The 21,179-nt window shown below is 38.7% G+C and overlaps 1 protein-coding gene across 1 annotated transcript in view; it reads left to right on the plus strand.

Annotated features, from left to right (window-relative positions):
* Window positions 1–20,446, plus strand: part of RYK (receptor like tyrosine kinase) — a gene marked incomplete at its 5' end in the record, with an annotated part of 114,165 nt that extends 93,719 nt beyond the window's left edge. The window contains one exon of the mRNA XM_081073202.1: window positions 20,319–20,446. Coding sequence (XP_080929328.1) covers window positions 20,319–20,387 — 69 coding nt within the window. The 3' untranslated portion in view covers window positions 20,388–20,446. The remainder of the gene's footprint in view (window positions 1–20,318) is intronic.
* Between the last annotated feature and the right edge of the window lie 733 nt (window positions 20,447–21,179).

The following is a 21,179-nucleotide window of genomic DNA, read 5'->3' on the forward strand; positions in this document are numbered from 1 at the left end:
GCCAGGCCCTGGGAATGGAGAAGGCAAGGAGGCCATTCCTGTCTTCATTCTGGTGCTGGGGGAAGGGCGAGGGGGTGGGGGTTAGGGCACATAACCAACCAGTTATGTGAAATGTTTGTGGGAGGAAAGGCTCTGAAGCTGTGGACACCCTCAAAGTTCTAGCTCCAGAGAGCCTTCCTCAAGGGCCTACTGAAACCTAAAAGCATGAATCCTTGGAGAGGGCATCTCTAGGCAGAGACATGGGGTGATCCCTGGAGGGGCAGTGCCTGTGAGTGGCCATCACTTCTGTCCTTGAGTTTGGTTTTCTAATTGGCCCCAAAGTTGTGATGAGAGACTGCATCTGTGGACCTCAAAGCCCCCCAGCCCTCACCTCTCTACACCTAGTGTCTCAGACCACCGGTCCCAGGGTATGAGTGCAGCTTTGCACACACCCTGGAGTTGGGCTTCCTGCTGACCGTAAGGAAACCACTTGTGGCATCAGCTGGAATCAGTCAGCCTGCCTGCCTCCGTTCCCCCTTCCCTATTTTTGTTAAAACTTGCATTTGCCAATTCAGCCCTTTCTATCCAAGAATCTGTTTCTTGGAAAACAAATACTCCATTTCCCAGAGGTAAAAACAAAAGCTGCCCATCTTGTGGAAAGCTACATCACATTAGGTCAAGGGGGATTTCTCTCCTCAGGATGGTGAGGAGTCTGGCCTGACCCCCAGGCCCTGACTGCCACGGTTGCACCCAGGGCAGGAGCTGGTAGAAGTTGAGGTCGGGCCTGAGGTGGTCCCACAAGGCTGGATGTCCCATAGCCGCCCCCACCCCCCAGAACTGGCTCAGAAACTTTCAGGGAAGCCCCTGCAGAGGCTGGACATGAGAAGTGGCCCCTCTGCTCCCACCCTCTCAGGAAAACAGACATTTGCTCTGTTCCCTGAGGTTTCCCAGGCATGGAAAAAAACACTCTGGGCTGTCACTCACCTACTACACTTCTTACTTGGAAGTCTGCCGTTCAGATGACGACATTCAGTGCCACTCAGTATGAGATCAGCCCTCGTTCCTCTTTCTCTCATCCCCATACTCAATCCACTACTTGTAAAATGTGTCCCTGCATCCCCTACTTCTCTTCACTCCATCACCACCCCTCTGGCCTAGCCCTTCAGCACTCCTGCCTGGACAACGAGAACCCCTTCCTAATGGGGCTGCCCCCGGCCTGCCCCACTGCAGTCCAGTGTCCTCACAGCTGCATGAGCCATTCTGTGACAGATGCTCCTGACCTGGCCTGTGTGTAGCATCACAGTGGCCGAAGATGGCGGTTTGATTCTCCAGAACAGCTGGAGACCCTAAAGGCCTGGGCAGGAATTCCAGAAGGAATTGTACAGGAAGCATCACCTCCCTACCCTGGGAGCTGTGGGGAAGAAGCCCCAGGAAACAAACCAAGGGCCAGGGCCTACTAGATAGGTTTCCTGAGCTTTCAGAAGAGCTGTCTCATCTCCCTCTTGCCAACACTACCATCCCTTCCAACCCTGGATCCTCTAAGCCTTGTTCTACTTACGGTCTTCATTCCCTATGATTTTTCCCCTTTTTGGTGGCTTCCCGCTCTGTCCATGCTGCAAACCCAGCATGGCTTTACTCCCCATTCATTGTTTCCCCTGCCTGGTGCCATCACACTGCCTGGAAGGATTAATGGCTCAACCACTCCTGGTCCATCTCTTGGCTTACTCGGGGTGCCAGCACCCCTTAACCTGGGACCACTGTTTTTACTTTTGGAGGCTGCTCCCTTCATAGGTCCTTTGACTCCCAGGGCTGTCAGATTCAGTAGCCTTTTCTCAGTCCTCATCCTCCTGACCCTACCAGCCACATCACACTGCTTGAAACCCTCTGTCCTTAGCGCTTACTGCTGGGCCTTTTCTTCCTCTTAACCTTCTACACAAGCTTCCGTCTCCCTACCATTTCCCCAAATGTAAAGGATTCCCTAAGGTTCCATCCTAGTCTTCTCTCTCCATCTTGTTCCTCAGTGACTCCGTCTACGCCCAGAGAACTGTTCTGTGCCCAGCACGCCCACACCTGGGTCCAGGCCTTTGTGAATATCTTTCTGGACATCCCCACTGAGATATCACACAATTCGCTCAACCCCACCATAGACAACACAGAACTCATCCTCCCTTCTTGGTCTTCCATCTGGGCCTCCCCAGGGAGCCACCGCCTGTTGCTCTTACTGAGTCATCCAGAGGCAGAATTCTGGGTCTCTGAAAAGCCCTCTCCATCACCCTGAGAATGTCTCTAGGATCGATGGGACCAGCCTCTTCTCTCCCCACTGCTCCCTTCCCAGTCTTTGGCAGTAATGTCCAGTTTGGGCCACTTGCCCCCATTTTCTTCCCAGTGCTATCCTGGCTACCAGAGTTACCTTCTCCCCCCCCCCCTTTTTTTTTTTGAAAATCACTCAAGCATTCATTTTGAACTTTCTGAAAAATTGTGAGAAATGTTTTTCCTTCAACCAGTATGGATGCATAGAATCATGTGAATGTCGAAGACATTTTTTTTTCTTGGTATTACATTGTAAGCTCTCCAAGCAAAGAAGGACCCTTCCACTCCCTTCTCTTCAACTTCTAGCACTTAGAGTTTATTAAATATGTGATTTCTTGGAGCAAAGGGTAATTTTACTGATCAAATGTAATCTTCCCACTGAAAAATATACACATATGGAATTCATTATTCCAAGGGTTCCTACTGGCAGAAAAAAAAAATCTAAATGTATTCAAAAGGCTTAGGGAAAGATATGCCAGAGATGGTTTCTAAGACACTCCTGAAAGAAACAGAGATAGACAGACATGGATAAACTTAATCCTTAATATTGATCTACAGGACAGGATGGCCACGTGTAGGGAGTGTTTTACATGAACTTTACTGATAGGATGCCTTTCCCACAGCTATGTCCCCATGACATTGAACAATGTCGGACTCATCTGGTCATGTATTCACTCAACCTACATTTATACATGTACACAATCCAGCTAGAGTTTCTGGAGTTGCTTTTCTAGAGTTTCTGGAGTTGGTAACAACTTCGGCCGTGACCTCTGGACCCAGACCTGGACCATAAGGCGCCTTCTGGGGTTGGGCTGCCGCCTGTGGCCGTGAGCCACTAAGGAAATGACCCATGACCTAGACATCACCAACTCCTTGCTCTAATTCACCAGCACAAACACGACCTAGGATGTCATTCTGAAGAGTTGACACTGTTGGCTGACCTACCATGAAAGGGAGGCACTGGCTACTGCTATGGTGACTTCATGACAAATGGCCTCTGTCACTCCTTCCTGTTCCAGGAACTAGGTTCCTTTATTTATATTTAAATGTATTTGTTGAAATTAATGCCTTTGTTACAAATACACTTTCTCGTCTAGGCACAAGATACCAGAAAGTGGCTTTGAAATTGTTTTTGAAGATCTAAGGAAAATATATATTTTATAACACATGTACTTGCTATAGTAATCATTTGATTAACTTCCTGTTGTCTGGGAGAAAATGCCAAGCTGTGGGTATAGAGTTTATTGTCATGTTAATTAAACCTAACAAGAGGGAGAAAAAAAAATTTTTTTGAAGGATAATTTTGCCTCTTCCTGTTCTACCTTGCATGTCTCTTAACCGCTCTTTAATATTTTTCCTGATTTTAACATTCTGTACTGTATTCTGGGTAACCTACCTTCTGATTCACCTATTCTTTTTTTTCAGTTATGACCCCTCCACTTTTTAATTGATTTGGGTTGTAAAGTTTAATGGCTGTGCTTTTCATTTCTAAATTATTTTTTCTTGTAAAAATATATCTTTCTATATATATATATATGTAATTGCAGTGATTTTCATTGCATTTTTGGTTCTTTAATTATTGTACACATGCCTTCTAAATAATTTAGGTCTGTTCATTCCATTTTTTGAAGTTCTTGGAAGTCTAAAGCTGCTTAGGCTTTTGCTGACATATTCATGGTGGCTTCTTTTCTAATGTGATCCATAAGGTTGGATTGTGACGTCATGTTCTGCCTGGCCTTGTGTATCAAAATCCAGTGGGACCGTAAGACATGAACAAGAAATAATGGGGGGGTGGGGGCAAAGCTGTAATTATTTACAGATGATATCATTATGTACCTAGAAAGTTGCAGGCGTTTCAACTGGCAATTAGAGCTAATAAAACTATTAGACATACTATTAGAACTAATAACAAAAAGCAAAAACAAACAAAAAAATAAAGAAAAGAGGCCTAGTAAAGAATAACTTATCAGAATCACTAGCCTTCCAATAAGCCAGTAATAACCTATCATGGTAGATTTTTTAAGGATCCTATAAAAATAGCTTTAAAAACAACTATATAATATCTTTTAGAATAAACAGGTCAACAAATGTGCAAAACTTATATGGAAGCCTACCAAATATTATCGAACTTATTAAAAACCAATCCTTTATAAATGGAGATGTCACACATGCTCCTGAATGCAAATATCCAAAATTACAAACGTATCAATTCTTCCCAAATTAACTAATAATACTCAATGCAGTTATAAATGAAAGCTTTTAAAATGAACTTGGTGTGGGTACTTTCAGTTTCCAGTTCCACATGTAAGGAGCCACTCCATTCTAACAACCATTAAAAGCTGAACAGATTGAAAAATCAACTTTTCTTGGATCAGTAAGAGACATGAGCACAAAGAGCAAAAGATTGGAGAGACAGGCAAATATAAGGAGTCTTAGCTTACCAGAGCAGAGACTCATGAGCAGGAACTGCCATGGGAACCAGTGCCAGGGTTAAGAAACCTGAACCATAATTGACAAATTTCTGGAGGCTCAGTGTGGACAAGTGTGAGAGTTAAAAACTCCAGGGGACCCAGTCATATGAAGGCCCCCCAAATTTGGGGGGTTTTACCTCCAGGAGCTTGGCCAGGTTCTCACAATAAATAGAGAAAAATCCCTTCACGTCTCCAGCAAAGAGAGGGGGTAAAGGAACCACTTTGAAATTCATCAGAGCACTCTGTTCGTTAGGCCTGCCTTCAGGGGAAACTAGTTGACCAGAACTAACTAACCTAACTACCCAACTCCAGTTAGCTGTACCCTTCCACACAGGAGAAGGGAAATTCCCAACTCTAAGCCCTTAGCCATCCTATCACACCTGAGAGGGGAGAAAAGCACCTGAGAAACACTTGTGAAGTTTACATTCCAGAAGCATGGGCTCAGTAAAAGACCTAATTATAGGACTATAGAATGTTTCCCCCATCACTCCACTAAATGCCTGTTTATAGCAATTTCTTTTACCCAGTACGTCAGGTCTAGCTATCAAGAAAAAAAATTACAAAGCATACTAAAAGAAAAAACAATTTGAAGAGACAGAGCAAGCCTCAGAACTAGACATGGGAGGCACAATGGAATTATCAGACTAGGAATTTAAAACAATTATGAACCAGAGGGTGTCCTCTAAAAGACTAGGTCTTATTTTCGGGGAAACCCGGTATTAACTACCACTACTGTCTATCTTTTTCAAAATATTGTTGACTATTCTTGAACATTTTCTCTTGCAGATAAATTTTAGAATATGCTAGCCAAGTTTATTTCACGTTCACTTATTCCTTTATGTAGATCTGAGTTCCTGACCTATTATTGTCCTCTTTTCTAAAGAACTTTAAACATTTCTTGCAAGGCAGGTCTACCGGCAACAATTTCTCTCAATTTTTGTCTGTATTTCTCTTCCACTTTTGAAGGATACTTTTGCAGCCTAAAGAAATCTAGGCTGGTGGAGTTTTTGTTTTATTTTTATCTCAACAACACTTTAATTTCATTCCACTCTCTTCTTGTTTGCATGCTTCTTGAGAAAAAGTCAGATGCAATTCTTATCTTTGTTTCTCTGTAGCTAAGGTGTTTTTTACTCTGGCTTCTTTCAGGATTTTTGTTTTTTATCTTTGCTGTAGTTTGAAATTGATATGCCTCAGTCTAGGAGGGTTTTTTTGGGGGTGTGCGGGGGGGCGTGTATTTATCCTGTTTGATGTTCTCTGAGCTTCCTAAATCTGTGGTTTGGGGTCTGACATTAATTTGGGGAAATTTTCAGTCACTATTGTTTCAAGTGTCTCTTCCATTCCTTTCTTCTCCTGCTGGTATTCCCATTTCACATGTCACACCTTCTGTAGTTGTGCCACAGTCCTTGGATGTTTTTTTTCCTGTCTTTGTCCTTTTAGCTTTTCAGTTTGGAAGGTTTCTATTGAGATGTCCTCAAGCTCAGAGATTCTTTCCTCAGCTGTGTCCTGTATAATAAGCCTATCAAAGGAATTAATTTCTGTTAAGTGTTTTTGAGCTCTAGCATTTCTTCCTCTGCTTACCTTGCCTATCTGTTCTTACATACTGTCTATTTTATCCATTGGGGATCTTAGCTTGTTAATCATAATTGTTTTAAATTCCTAGTCTGATAATTCCATTATTCCTCCCATGTCTAGTTCTGAGGCTTGCTCTGTCTCTTCAAATTGTTTTTTCTTTTAGTATGCCTTTGTCTTTTTTGTCCTATGTTTTAGGTCAGTGGTTCTCAAACTTGAGGGGTATACCAATCTCCTGGAAGGTTTATGAAAACACAGATTTTTGCTGGGACCTGCTCCCAGTTTCTGTTTTAGTAAATTGGGCTGGAACCTAGAAATTTTCATGTTAAAAAGTTCCCAGATGATGCTGATGCTTCTGGTTGGGGCTCACATTTTGAGAACCACGGTCCTCGGGTATTTCTTTCATTTCTTTGCATTTTTTCGTTTGACAATTACATTTTTAATTTCCAAGAACATTTTATTTCCTTTTTTCTTTTTTTACAATGACCTTTTTTCCCTTTGTCTAGGGAAGGAAAACCTAGAATTTCACTGAGGATACTAAGATTTTTTGAAAGTTATTTTCTGTTTGCTAAGCTCTATTTCTCCTAGATTTATTGTCCTGTTTATTTACCTTGGTTCCTTTTTGTAGACAGTTTTACTCAATGATCTTGGGATCATTGACTATCCATTGATATCCATGAGTGAAGGATTTCTGGTTTAATATAGATGGCTGGTATTGGTCTTCTCTACCATCATGTAGGTCTGTTTCTTCAATAGCCCTCTCCACATAGGAAGCTGGGGCAGCATTGACTGGCAGTCCTTCACTAACAGGATTCAATTTAGGGGCCATGGCCAGGACACACACCCCTTTTGACAGAATGGGGAAGCCTTTTCTTGGAATGCCAACACAGACACCTGGAGCCCCGTCCTTCCCCAGAGATCCTGTTCAATTTCTTTTAGAGGACACCCTCTCGTTCAGCCTGGGGTGGACACCATCTTGGCCTATTCTGCCCGCTCAAGACAGAAGTAAGTGTAGGGTGGTGTGCTCTTGGACACAACTCTTTCCAGATAGACCTAGGACTCACCCTGATTTATCCTTCCCGTTGGCTCCTGCCCTGTGTGCCTGTATGTTCTGACCAAAGTCTTCCCAGAACCCCTCTTCTGTTGCTGCTTTCTCAGCTATGCTTTGCTCCTCAGGATGGTTCCATCTGATATTCTGCAAACTCCTCTAGGGACTCCCTCTTCTTTGCTTAGTGCTTTCATTTTTGTTTCCCTTTTGCCGTTTTTTACTAGTGTAACCAATGTTAATAGGGGTATTTTCCTGTCCTGTTTAGTTGGACTGAATTACCTATGTGATAGACAGAGTCCAAGCAAGTCTGAGGAGCCAAAGACTTTTCTGTCCCCATCAATGTTCAATATAACTACCACCACCCATCCACCTTCACTGGCCTCCACGCCTACCACGTGCCCTCTCCCCCACCATCACTATTAACCATTATTATTTCTCCCTCCCACCACCAGTCCTCAGGACCACTAGCACCATCATAGCACCACCACCCTCACCATCATCACCATTATTACCAATAGCACCATCACCATGATCATTCCCACTCATTGAGTACTCAGTACCTCCTGTGCTGTAGGATGCCCTTTCCAACCAAAGCCACAGCTGGCTTTTCTTGCTCTCTTGCTGTTTTAAATTTCTCTGCCTCCTATTGGTCCATGTCCCTGCCAGGAAGCCCACATTTGTCTCTTGCTTCCCAAAGTAGGAAACTTTATGTCCCCCTTCCCTTTTAGGAAGAGATAAGAATGTTCCAAATGTATGACACTGCTTATTCGATTGGATTAAAATGCAAAATAACTGGTCCCACTAGTTTCTTTACAGATTTCTTTACAAAACGTTATTGGCATATGTAGAAAACCATCGACAGCCCCTCTTATTATATTTTAATTATATTTAATTATATTTTAATTAATATTTTAACAATCATTAACTTATCACACATTTTGAGCAGGAGTCTTGTCCAGAGAATAAATTGGTTTTAACCAGGTGATAAAAGGCTACTTTGTCCTACCTACCTCCCCTGTGAAAGCATCTTCTTGCTTGAGTCGAAGAAAGAGGGAAACTTTTCTTGGTTCCAATGTCAGGGGAACTTCCACACTCTTCAGGGCCCTGGGGAGAACCCGAAGGAAGGAATTTCAGGATTCTTCACCTTAGCTTCAGATGTTTCCAGGAACTGGGTCAGTTCCTTGAAGTGCTGTTTACATGTGAATTTACATTCACGTGACTCTCTGCAGTCCAGCAGACTGGCTGTAAGCCAAAGAGTTATTACGGCACGGCCTTGATATTTCCCGTCATAGGTTATCACTGTTATTTGTTTAGTATGTCTTCTGTTCTGCAACTTGATCTTTTCATATTCTGCTATGCATTGGTGACCTTTCTATCTCTCTGGTCTTGTGAAACTTTTCTGTTTTAACCAGTTAGGTGGGAGCATCGCGGTATCTCCTTGTGGTGAATACTAATGGAGTTGAACACCTTTTCGTCTCTTTATAGCTCATTTAAGTAGCCTCTTTTAAATACCTGTTTACCCTTTTTACTCATTTTTATATTTGTCTGCCTTTTTCTTTATGAATCGCAGGAATTCTTTAAACATAAGAGATACAGCCCTTTGTCAGTTACATAATATTGCAAATATTTTCTCCCACTCCATGCTTCCCTTTTCACTGCTTTAATGGCATCTTTTGATGAACAATATTTTTTTCCTTGATGTAGTCCAATTTATCAATCTTTGCCTTTGGGGTAGTGGTTTTTGTGCCTTATTTTAAAAAGAAAATATTCTGCAGTTAAAAGAAATTCTTCTATATTATCTTGTAAAATTTTTATTGTTTTGCATTCACATTTTGGTCCATAGTCCACCTGGGATTGACTTGTGTGTATAGTTTGATATAGGAGTTAAGTTTCATTTGTATTTCATACGGGTATTTTAAATTAAAACTATTTTTATTGAATAAATTCGACATGTAGCATTGTGTAAGTTTAAGGTACGTAACATGTCGTATGGTATTTGATAGTTCCAGAATGATTTATCAAAAAGGCCGCTCATTCTCCATTGTTCTGCAGGGCTACTTTGTCTTGAACCTCGTCTACTTTTATGTGTTTATGGGCTCTATATTCACACTCTCCGTACTGTAATTGCTCTGAAGTGTCTTCGTATCTGATAGGGCAAGATTTTCCATTTTATCTTTCTTTAAGCGATCTTAGCACTTAGCCCTTTGTATTTCTGTATATATTTTAGAATCAGCTTGTCAAAGTCTATTTAAAAAAGCATTAAAGTAAAACCTGTTGCATATTTTGATTGGGAATACAGGTATCTGGAGAGTGACTTAGAGAGAATGAACATCGTTTTACTTCACATATTTCTTCTGTCCCTCTCTCTCTTCTTCTGGTATTCCCATTACACATATGTTACACCCTGTGTTATTGTGCCATAGTTCTCGGATATTCTGTTTCTTTTTTCTCTTTGCTTTTCAGTTTAGGAAGTTTCTATTAGCATTTTGAAGCTCACTGATTTCTTTCTTCTGTCATGTCCAGTGTACTGATGAATCAATCAAAAGCATTTTTCGTTTCTGTTAGTGTTTTTGATTTCTAGCATTTCCTTTTGATTATATCTTAAAGTTTCCATCTCTCAACTTGTATTACCCATCTGTTTTTGCATGCTGTCGATTTTTTTTCTCCCATTAGAGCCCTCAGCACATTAATCATAGTTATATTAGATTCTCAGTCTGGTAATTCCAAAAACTGCATACTGAGTCTGGTTCTCATTCTTTCGTTGTCTCTGTGTTTTTTGCCTTTTAGCATGCAATTTTTTTGTTGCAAGCTGGACATGATGTATAAAAGGAACTAACAGGGCATTATGTTTATCTGGCTAGGAGTTAGGCTGTTTACTGCTTGTTGTAGTGATGGCAGGCTAAAATTTCCTCTAGTTCTATTGGTTTTGTCTCCCATTTGTCTTTGGGTTTCTCTAGAGACTCCTTAAATAGGATCTGAGGCTTCCAGTCTTTTAGCTGCAATCCTCTGTTATTGTGCAGGAGTTCTGTTGATGCAGTGTAAGCCGTGGGTTTGGGAGAGGGGAACCACTCTGGTCCTGTGATTAGGCCTGTCTTTTCGCAGGCCTGTGTCCCTGGTGTCCCTGGCCTTCCAAGTGCTGCTCAGCTCCCTCACCCTATGACTGAGCCAGGAAGCCTAGAGGGAACTGGAGTTGGGTATTTCCCTTTTCCCAGCTTGGTTAGGCTTTGGTAAAACACAAGCAGTTAGGCTCTAGTAAAATAATTTGCCTTACGAGGATCAAATATATGGTGATGGAAGGAGAACTGACTCTGGGTGGTGAACACACAATGGGATTTATAGATGATGTAATACAGAATTGTACACCTGAAATCTATGTAATTTCACTAACAATTGTCACCCCAATAAATTTAATAAAAAAATAAAAATTAAAAATTAAAAATAATAATTTGCCTTGAGGGCAGGCCATGTTCAGAAGAGAGATCTCTGGGCGTATTCCAAAATGGTTATGTTGCCCCTTCCCCTGCCGGAAGCACAAAGGGATCCTTCTCCAATCTTCACAATGAAAACCAGGTGGGCTCCTGGGGCTAAAATTCATAAAAGTGTGGGGGATCCCCCAGACTGTCCCCTCTGGAATTTTTAACTCTTAAACTTGTATATGCTGAGGTTCCAGCAAATTGTCATTTTGTTTAAGTGTTCCTACCAGTCCTGGCTCCAGCTGTGGCCATCTGCTCCTCATAAGCTGTAATTCTCTGTATCCACCTATTTCTCCAGTTCTCAGGGCAGCCATTTGCCCTGTGGCCTCAGTTCTCTGTGGAGCTAAGAGCCAATTTTGTTGATTTTCAGTTTGTTCAGTTTTTTTCTTGTGTGTGGATGAGGGTGATGACTTCTTAACTCTCTATATACCAAACCAGCAACTAGAAGTCCAAACTTTTAATATGAGTTTTTGAGACAGTGATCACATTTCTTTTAGGTCTTCTGATTTTCTCTTAAAGTTTTATCATTTTTTTAGAGAAGTCTTGCAAATATTCTTAAATTTATTTCTAGGTACTTGATACTTGTTCACGTTATTGTAAATGCATCTTCTTTTAAAATTTAATTTTCTAACTATTGCTGGTACAAGAAATAGATTTTTTTAATGGCTTTACTGAGATATTTGCATAACATAATGTTCATCTGTTTAAGTAATGGATATTATAACAATTCAGTGATTTTGATATAGTTACAGAGTTCTGCAACCGTCACCATAATCTAATTTTAGAACATTTTCATAGTCCCAGAAAGACATGTTATACCTATCAGCAGTCGTTCCCCATTTCACATAAATGGGATAATATCATATGTAACTGACTTTTCTTATTTAGCATGTTTTCAAGTTTCACGTTGTAGCATGTATCAGTACTTCATTTGTTTTTATAGCTGAATAATGTTTCATTGCGTGGATATGCCATATTTTGTTTATCCAGTCATTATTTGATGGACATCTGGGATATTTGCACTTTGGGATATTATGAATAATGCTGCTATAAGCATTTGTGTACAAGTTTTTGTGTGGACATTTTATTTCTCTTGGGTAGATACCTAGAAGTGGAATTGCTGGATCATGTGATAATTCTTCATTTAGCATTTGGAGAACTTCCAAACTGTTTTTCAAAGTGACTGCCCCATTTTACATTCCTACCAGCAATGTATGAAGGTTTCAGTTTCTTTACATCCTTGCCAACACTTGTTGTTGTCTGTCTTTTTTTATCATAGCCCTATTAGTGGGGAGATAGTGCTATCTCATTGTAGTTTTAATTTGCATTTCCTAAATGGCTAATAATGTTGAGCATCTTTTTCATGTGCTTATTAACCATTTGCATCTTTTTTCAAGAAATGTCTCTTCAAATTCTTTGCCCATGTTTAATTTGGGTTGTATATCTTTTTATCATTGCATTTTAAGAGTTTTTAAAATACATTCTGGATATTAGACTCATATCAAATATATGATTTACAAATATTTTCTATAGTCTGTAGGTTGCCTTTTCACTTTCTTGATAATGTTCTTTGAGGAACAAGGTTTTAAATTTGATGAAGTCCAACTTACCAGTCTTTTCTTTTATTGATTGTGCTTTTGTGTTGTATGTAAGAAAATATTGCCTTACCCATGATAGCAAAGATCTACTCCTGTGCTTCCTTCTAAGAATTTTATAGTAAAACTATAAGATTTTTTAATAAAATATAAGTTATTAATATTTACATCTATGATCCACTCTGAGGTAATTTTTATATGTGGTCTGAGGTCCAAATTGATTCCCTTACATGTGAATATCCAGTTGTTTCTAAAACCATTTGTTGCAAAGAATATTCTTTCTGCTATTTAAATTTTTGGCCATTTTGTTGAAAATCAATTGACTGTCCGTTTTAGGGATCATTTCTGAGCTCTCATTTCTACTGTATTGATCCATATGTCTTTGTGCCAGCACCACACTGTTTTGATTACTGTAGCTTTGTAGTAAGTTTTGAAATCAGAAAGTATGAGTCCTCCAATTTTACTCTTTTTTTCCCCAAGATTGTTTTGGATATTCTGGGTGCCTTGTATTTCCACATGAATTTCTAGTTATCTTTTGTTGTTATCAATTTCCAGAATAATTTCATAGTGGTCACAGAACATGTTCTGTATGTTTTCATTCATTTGAAATTTGTTTTATGGCTCTATGATACATTTTTGTACATGTTCCATTTGTACTTGAAAAGAATGTGTGTCAACAGTTGTTAGGTGCAACAAAATGTCTATTAGGTCAAGTTTGTTAAAAGCATTGCTCAAATCACCTCAAAAATATTGCAATTTTAGTGTACTCGTTCCATCAGTTACAGATATAGATATATTAAAATTAGCTAAGCCAGCTTTTTTTTAGTTAATAGTTGAATGATATATTTCCCTCTTTCTTTTTACTTTAAACCTGTCTGCTTCTTTATAACATATAGCTTGTTAATGAATAGCTGTATTTTGTTTTTATTTTAAGTAGTCTGACAATTAATTGCTAACATATTTCAATTTAATTCACATCTATGTGCTTATTGTTTGTCTCAATAGGGGCCATATTTCTTTCTCTTGTTCTTATTTTTCACTAGGTATATATGTAAAAATTTTTATTTCCCCTCAACTGACTTCTAAGTATACACCCTACTTTTATTCTGTTAGTGATTACCCAGGAAATTATAACATAATCTTTGCTGTTACCAAAGAATAATGTTTATCAACACCATTTCCTGGACAATGAAATGACCTTAGAACACCTTATGTATTCCTTTCCCATTGTGGTCAAATATAACCTGTTCCACTACAATAGGTTTCTTTAATGAGGATTAGCCCATATATAACTGATAAACAATGATGTCAGTATAACTCAGAAATTCTGCTAGTTTGTGTGACTTTTCTCTAGCAAGTCAGTGTTTTGAAGCCACGAGAGGCAAGTTTTCTTATAATGAAAGACAAAGCCTAGTGCTATGTGAAGACCTTTAGAAAAGAAAGCTAAACGTTCTGCAGCAATGCCTAACTTTAGTGCAAAAAGAGGCTGTTTTAGTGTCTTTAAGAACCTTCAACACACTTGGTAACTTTAAGCTATCTGAGTAGCTGAAAGTACATATAAATAAGCAACAAAGACATATCCTTCTGTGTTAAAATAATCTTTTGATTAATGAAGAAATCTACTCTTAAATTGTATTTATTTGAAATTTTTATTGTTTAGTTAACACTTGGAAAATTAACGCTTTTGGTGTATAGTTCTGTGAATTTTGATGCAGGTTTTGTGTAAACACCACCATAATAAGGACACAGAACAGTACTTTCAATGCTTTCTTTTTAAAAATTTGTTATTTTTTTATTATTTCAGGTGCACAAAACAACATAATTGTTAGATATTTACACCCCTCACAAAGTGATAACTCCCCCTACCCCTGACCCAAGCCACTACCTCTCTGACATCTTATATAGCTGTTACAGTACCATTGATTATATTCCCCATTCTTTCAACTTTTTTCAAAGTTCCACTTCCTCAGGCTTTGGTGTCTGATGAGAAATCCATAGTCATTTGACTAATAGTTTCTCCATAAGAAATGGTGCTTCATTGTGTTTTATTCTTCTCTCAAGATTTTCTTTCCCCCTTGGTCTATTGTTTTCAGCAGCTTGATTATGAAGTGGCTGGCATGGATTTCTTTGGGTTTATTATCTTTAGGATTTATTTAGCTTCTTGAATCTGTAAGCTTATATCTTTCACCAAATTTGGGAAGTTTTCAGCCTTTATTTTTCGTGCATTTTTTTCTGCATTATACTCTTTCTTTTCTCCTGCAACTATGATGACACAAATGTTTTGACCATTTGATATTGTCCCACAGTCCTCTTAAACTCTGTTCATTTTTTTTCTTTTTCTTTTCTTTTCTTTTCTTTTTTTTTTTTTTTTTGCAGTGTTCTTTCTGTTGTTCAGGTTAGTTCTATCGCTCTACCTTCAAGCTTATAACTTTTCCTCTGTCACCTTCATTCTGTTACTGAGTCCATACAATGAGATTTTTGTTTCAGTTATTGTATTAGTACTAAAATTTCCATGTGGTTTTTTTTGTTTGTTTGTTTGTTTTTTGTTTTTTTTTAGATTTAATTGGGGAAGGGAAACAGGACTTTATTGGAAAACAGTATATATTTCCAGGACTGTTTTCCAAGTTGTTGTCCTTTCAATCTTAGTTGTGGAGGGTGCTGTGCTGTTCAGCTTCAAGTTGTTGACCTTTCAGTCTTAGTTGTGGAGGGCCCAGCTCAGCTCCAGGTCCAGTTGCCGTTTCTAGTTGCAAGGGGTGCAGCCCACCATCCCTTACGGGAGTTGAACCGGCAACCTTGTGGTTGAGAGGACACACTCCACCAACTGAGCCATCTCGGAGCTCAGCGGCTGCTCAGTTCAAGGTGCCGTGTTCAATCTTAGTTGCAGGGGGCGGAGCCCACCACCCCTGTGGGACTCAAGGAATTGAACTGGCAACCTTGTGGTTGAGAGCCCACTGGCCCACATGGGAATCGAACCGGCAGCCTTTGGAGTTAGGAGCATGGAGCTCTAACCGCCTGAGCCACCGGGCCAGCCCATGTGGTTCTTCTTTATAGCTTTTATTTCCATGTTGATGCTTTCTTTCTATCTATTTTAACAGTTTTCATCCTTATTTAAAAGTACTATTTTTAAAGTGTTTGTCAGATAATCCTAATATTTATGTTGATGCTGGTATCTATTGACTGTCTTTTTTTCCATGAGAGTTGAGATTATCCTAGTTCTTTTGTATGCCAAGTAATTTTGGATTGTGTCACGGCGATTATGAATATTATGTTATGGGTTCCTGAATCTTGTTTCAATCCTATGAAAAATGTTGTTGTTTTTAGAGGTAATCGATTCACTTGGATTCTGGCTCCAGATTCCAATCAGCCTTCTGTGGTTCATGGCATTAAATGAGTTTCATATTCAAATCTTCACAGCGCTGTTCAGATCTATCCCACATGTGTGCCACCCAGTTTTCAGCCGGAGTCCTAGGAAACAGTGCATCTTTTGGATTAGTTCTCAAATATTGTGGTTGGCTCTTTAGGATTAGACCCACTCGTGCACAGTTCACAGGTGAGCCCTGGAATTCATACACTTCATGGAGTTGTTTTCCCAAGCTCCGGCTTTTTTGAAATCGTCCCCATACTTTCTGTTTCCCTGTGGCTCCGCACATTGGTCCTCTGTCTAGGAAACTAAAGCTGGGGCTTTATTACCCCACTTCCCACACTTACAACTCATGTTTTGGGCCAAGTGGCAGAAAGACAGAGGGAAAAGAAAACCAACAATGGGGGCTTGCCTCACCTTTCGGGGACTTCAAATACTTTGATAAAAGAGTAAGGTTCCCCTCCTACATTTTAGGCTCAGCTGTATATCCTTTCCTGGGAATAGCCAGTTCCCAGGAAAGCTTTTGCCCATCTTTTCATTGGGTGGCTTGTCTTTTTTGTCTCTTCACTGTAGTTTCACTATATATTCTGGATATTATTTGTTTGCTATATACTATGCAAATATTTTCTCCCAGTCTATCACTAGTTTGTTCCCTTTTCTTTCGGTATGGTCAAATTCATCAGTTTTGTGTTTTTTTTTGTTTTTTGTTTTTTTTTGCTTTTGTAGATTTTGCATTTTGTGTCTTAAGAACTCCTTCTTATCTGCTATTTATAAACATACTAGCCTAAATTTTCTCCTAGCACTTTTACAGATGAATTTATAGTTGTGAATGGATAAGGTAACTTTATTCTGTTTCCCCCTGCCATGTTACATAGTTAATTGTCCCCAAATCATTGTTTGAATATTCTATCATTTCAAAAACTCTTTTGCAATGCTACCTTTAATACACTCAGTTCCTGTTCGTGCATAGGTTTCATTCTGTATTCTCTGTTCAGTTTATCTACTGGTTTATACCTGAATCAATAAATATTTGACAACTCTCCAGTGAGCCATCTGGTCCTGGACTTGTTTGTGAGGGGGAGGTTTTTGATTAATCATTTGATCTTCTTACTTGTCATTAGTCTGCTCAGATTTTCTATTTCTTTGTGATTCAGACATGGTGTGTTGTGTATTTCTAGGAATTAATCCATTTCTTCTGGGTTATTCAATTCATTGGTATACATTGTTCATGATATTCTTTTATAATTATTTTTTTATTTCTGTGGCATTGTTTGCATAACTCTTTTTCATTTCTGATTTTAGTTACTTGAGTCTTCTTTTTTTTAGTTAATCTAGTTAAGATTTTGTCAATTTTGTTGTTCTTTAAATAAACCAACTCTTAATTTCATTGATTTTAAAAATTGTTTTTCTATTCTTTATTTTGTTTATCTCTTTTCAAATCTTTGTTTCTTGCTTCTGCTAGTTTTGGGTTTAGTTTGTTTTTCTTTTTCTAGTTTCTTTAGGTATTTAAGTTGTTGAATTGATATCTTCTATTTATTTGAATGTACATATTTACAGCTATAAACTTCCTCTTAGCAGTGTTTTCACTGCATCCCGTAAGTGTTGGTATGTTGTGTTTTTGTTTTCATTTAACTCAAGGTATTTTCTAATTTCTCTTGTGGCTTCTTCTTTGACCCATTGGTAGTTTAAGAGTATGTGGTAATTTCCACGTATGTGTGAATTTTTCTGTTTCCCTTGTGTTCTTGATTTCTAGTTTCATTCCATTTGTGATCAGAAAAGGTACTTTGCATAACTGAATCTTAAATTCATTAAGACTTGTTTTGTGGCCTACCATGTGGCCTGTCATGGAAATTGTTCCATGTGCACTTGAGAAGAATGTATCTCCTGTTGTTATTGAGTGGAGTGTTCTGTAGATGTCTGTTAGGTCCAATTAGTCTGTAGTGTTCAAGTTGTCTATTTTATTATTGACCTTCTGTCTAGTTGTTCTATTCATTATTTAAAGTAGGGGTATTGATGTCTCCTACTATTATTGTGTTGCTGTCTATTTTTTCCTTCAATTCTGTCAAAGTTTGCTACATATATTTAGGAGCTCTGAGGTTTGGTGCAAATATTTATAGTTGTTATATATTCTTGATTAATTGACCCTTTTATTTTCATAATGTACTTCTTTATCTTTTGGAATAATTTTTTATTTAAAGTCTATTTTGTCTTATATTAGTTTAGCCACTCCTCTCTTTTGGTTACCATTTGTATAGAATATATTTCCATTCTTTCACTTTCAGCCTATGTGTGTCGTTAGATCTAAAGTGAGTCACTATAGACAGCACATAGTCGGATCCTCTTTTTAAAATCTATTCAGCTAATCTGTCTTTTGATTGAGGGGTTTAATATGTACATTTAAAGTAATTACTGATAGGAGAGGACTTACTATTTTCATTTTGTTAATTGTTTTCTGTATGTCTTATGGCTTTTTTGTCTCTCCTTTCCTTTCTTACTCCTTTTCTTTGTATTTCATTGATTTTATTTTGTAGTAGTCTGTTTTGGTTCCCTTCTCATTTACTTTTGTGTATATTCTATAGGTATTTTCTTTGTGGTTAACATTGCAATTGCAATAAATCCTCCTAAAATTATAGCATTCTGTTTTAAACTGACAACAATAACTTCATTTGCATACAAAATCTCTATTCCTTTACAGCTTCACCCTAACTTTATGTTATTGATGTCACAAATTACATCTTTATATATTATATACCTATTAACATAATTTATAGTTTTAAAAATATTTTGTCTCAATTACACATGTATATAAATTCTATGCATCATGATTACAGTAGTACGGTTATATTTATCCATGTATTTACTTTTACCAGGTATTACTACATTTTCAAACAGCTTTGTGCTGTTGTCTACCATCCTTTTGTTTCAAGTTGAAGGACTCTCTGTATCATTTCTTGTAGAGCATTAATCTGTCCCCTCAGCTTTTGTTCAGCTGGGAAAGTCTTAATTTCTCCTTCATTTTTGAAGGATAGTTTTGCCAGAGATAGAGAATTGGATATTTTTTCCAGGTGTGTGTGTGTGTTGGTAGTCTTTCATTTCTAATTTTTAATTACACTGAATTTTGTTTAGTGAGTGTGGCATATATATTTCTTCTTCTGAGAACTTTTGGAGCTTCTTTTTGTGGCTATTACATGGTATGGTTTTTTTTTGAAATTTTTATGTGTATTCTGTTTTTTAAAAATACAAAATCCTAATTTTATCTCTCATATCCAGCTCCATATTTTTTTCTTTTGCTTTGTAAATTCTGTATATCATTGCATCTTATTTTAAATCACATGGTCCACCAATTTCTGAGAGAAATTTGGGAGAATCTCTAATGAATATTTCTGGGCCTTTTGTAGCTACCAGTTTTTATTTCATATGTTGTAAAACATGTTGTTTAGTGTATAACGGTTCATGACTGCCATGTTTTCTTTTTAATAAGAGATGTAATTCTCTTATAGCTCTTATCAAATATCCTTCTTTGTCCCGGTTTGTGATTTTTACTTTGAATTCTGTTTTGGCTGATACCAATACTACATACCTACTTTCTTCTTATTAACATTTGCATGATATATCTTTACCCATACTTCTACTTCCTGCATTGTTTTAGTATGCTGTGTTTTCTTAAAACAGCATAATTTTTATTTTTAAAATTCAATCTCACAAGTTTTTAAAACAGGTGAATTTATCCCAATTACATTTATTGTGATTATTAATATATCATCACAGTTGTTGATTCCTATCAGCCAAAGACCACGAGAAACACATCTGTAGCCAAACAAAGTTGGGTTTATTGGTTCTTATCGCAACAAGTACAATGCTGCAAAGTTCCTTATGGTGTGTGGTCTCCCTTATTACAACGAAGACCAATAACTTTACTTAATTAGATATGTTTCTTTTGAACTTTGACATCAGTATAGTAAAGTGCTTTGTGTGTGTGAGTGTGAGTATGAGTGTGTGTGTGTGTTTGTATCTTTCTCTTTTTCTATTTCTATTCTGTCTCTATCTTTGTCCTAATGTATGCTATCTCTCCAAATGTGTCTTGGTCTCTACCTTGGGTCTCTTTCAATTTCTTTGTCTTTACCTCCATAACTCTCTGTTTCTGCCTCTATGTCTCTCTGTCTCTGTTACACACACACACACACACACACGCAGTTAACTCTGCCACATTTAGTTCAGTCATACTTCTTGCTGAACTATGCCTGCTCTCTGAACCTGGAAGTGGGGGCTGGGGAGAAGGGATTATGGGTAGTAGTTTAGCTGAGCAAAGCTATTTCAAGTGTTTTCCTTACATGGAAGTAAAGAATGGTCACAATAAGTGCCATCTCCCATCTTGATTATTCTTGATATTTGATGATCCTGTACCAATATGAACGTAATCTACTCTTAGTGCTTGGATTTGATTGAGCTGTGTAACTAAGATCAAGACAATGCGGTGTGTACTTTCTTTCCTATTTCCACTTCCTTCTACAGCTCTGGACCTCATGTGTCACAGAACCAGCACTTCGACTTGAGATCTTTGGAACAACATTTGCATATTAGATAATGGGAGAGTTATTCTGGAAAGGAGAGGGTGGAGACTCGGGCGAGCTGAGACTGGGGCCTTGGAGACCAGAAACCAATGTGGAACAGCCTATTACGCTCTCTCGCCCATATTTCAATCATCGCTACAAAAATGTTTTCCATCTCCATTGCACACTCACAGATACTATCTCTTTTGCTTATTGAACCAACCCTGTGAGGTAGACAGGAAAAATATCAATGTATCCATTGTATTGATTGAGAATTGTGATTGGGTGCATGCCTTGTCGATTCACTACGCATGCCTACTATGTGCCTGGTTATGTGGCAAGCCTCATGACTTGAACACACTGGCTGTCTGGAGGGGTCAGGCAGGGTGAGGGAGGCAGACTGTCCAAGGTCCACAGGAATAATCAGGGCTAATGCAGAGACGGAGATGCCAAGAGGAGAGGGGTTGGTGTAGAATAGGACGGTGGGCAGTCTGACTGAGCCCCAGGCACTCCCTGAGGGATCCAGGAGGATTGTGAACGGGGCCTAAAGGGGGGGACAGTGTTACAGGAGAAAAGGAGGATGGGGCAGGAGGATGTTTAGGTGGAGGGAGCAGCACATGTCTAGAGCAGAGCTGGAGCCAGGTGTTTACTGACAGTGGTAGGATGCCAGGCAGAGAGAGGCTGAGGTCACTGAGCTGGTGAGCTATGGCTGGAGCTCGAGTCGTGTGTGTCTGTCCCCACACCCCTAGCTTGTGTGCCTTGCACACCCTGTGCAGTCTAGTAGTGTCGGTCTCCAGGCGTGTTTGGAAAGATCCCAGGTATC

Source organism: Rhinolophus hipposideros (assembly GCF_964194185.1).
Source record: "Rhinolophus hipposideros genome assembly, chromosome: 14".
NCBI classification, from domain to species: Eukaryota; Metazoa; Chordata; class Mammalia; order Chiroptera; family Rhinolophidae; genus Rhinolophus; species Rhinolophus hipposideros.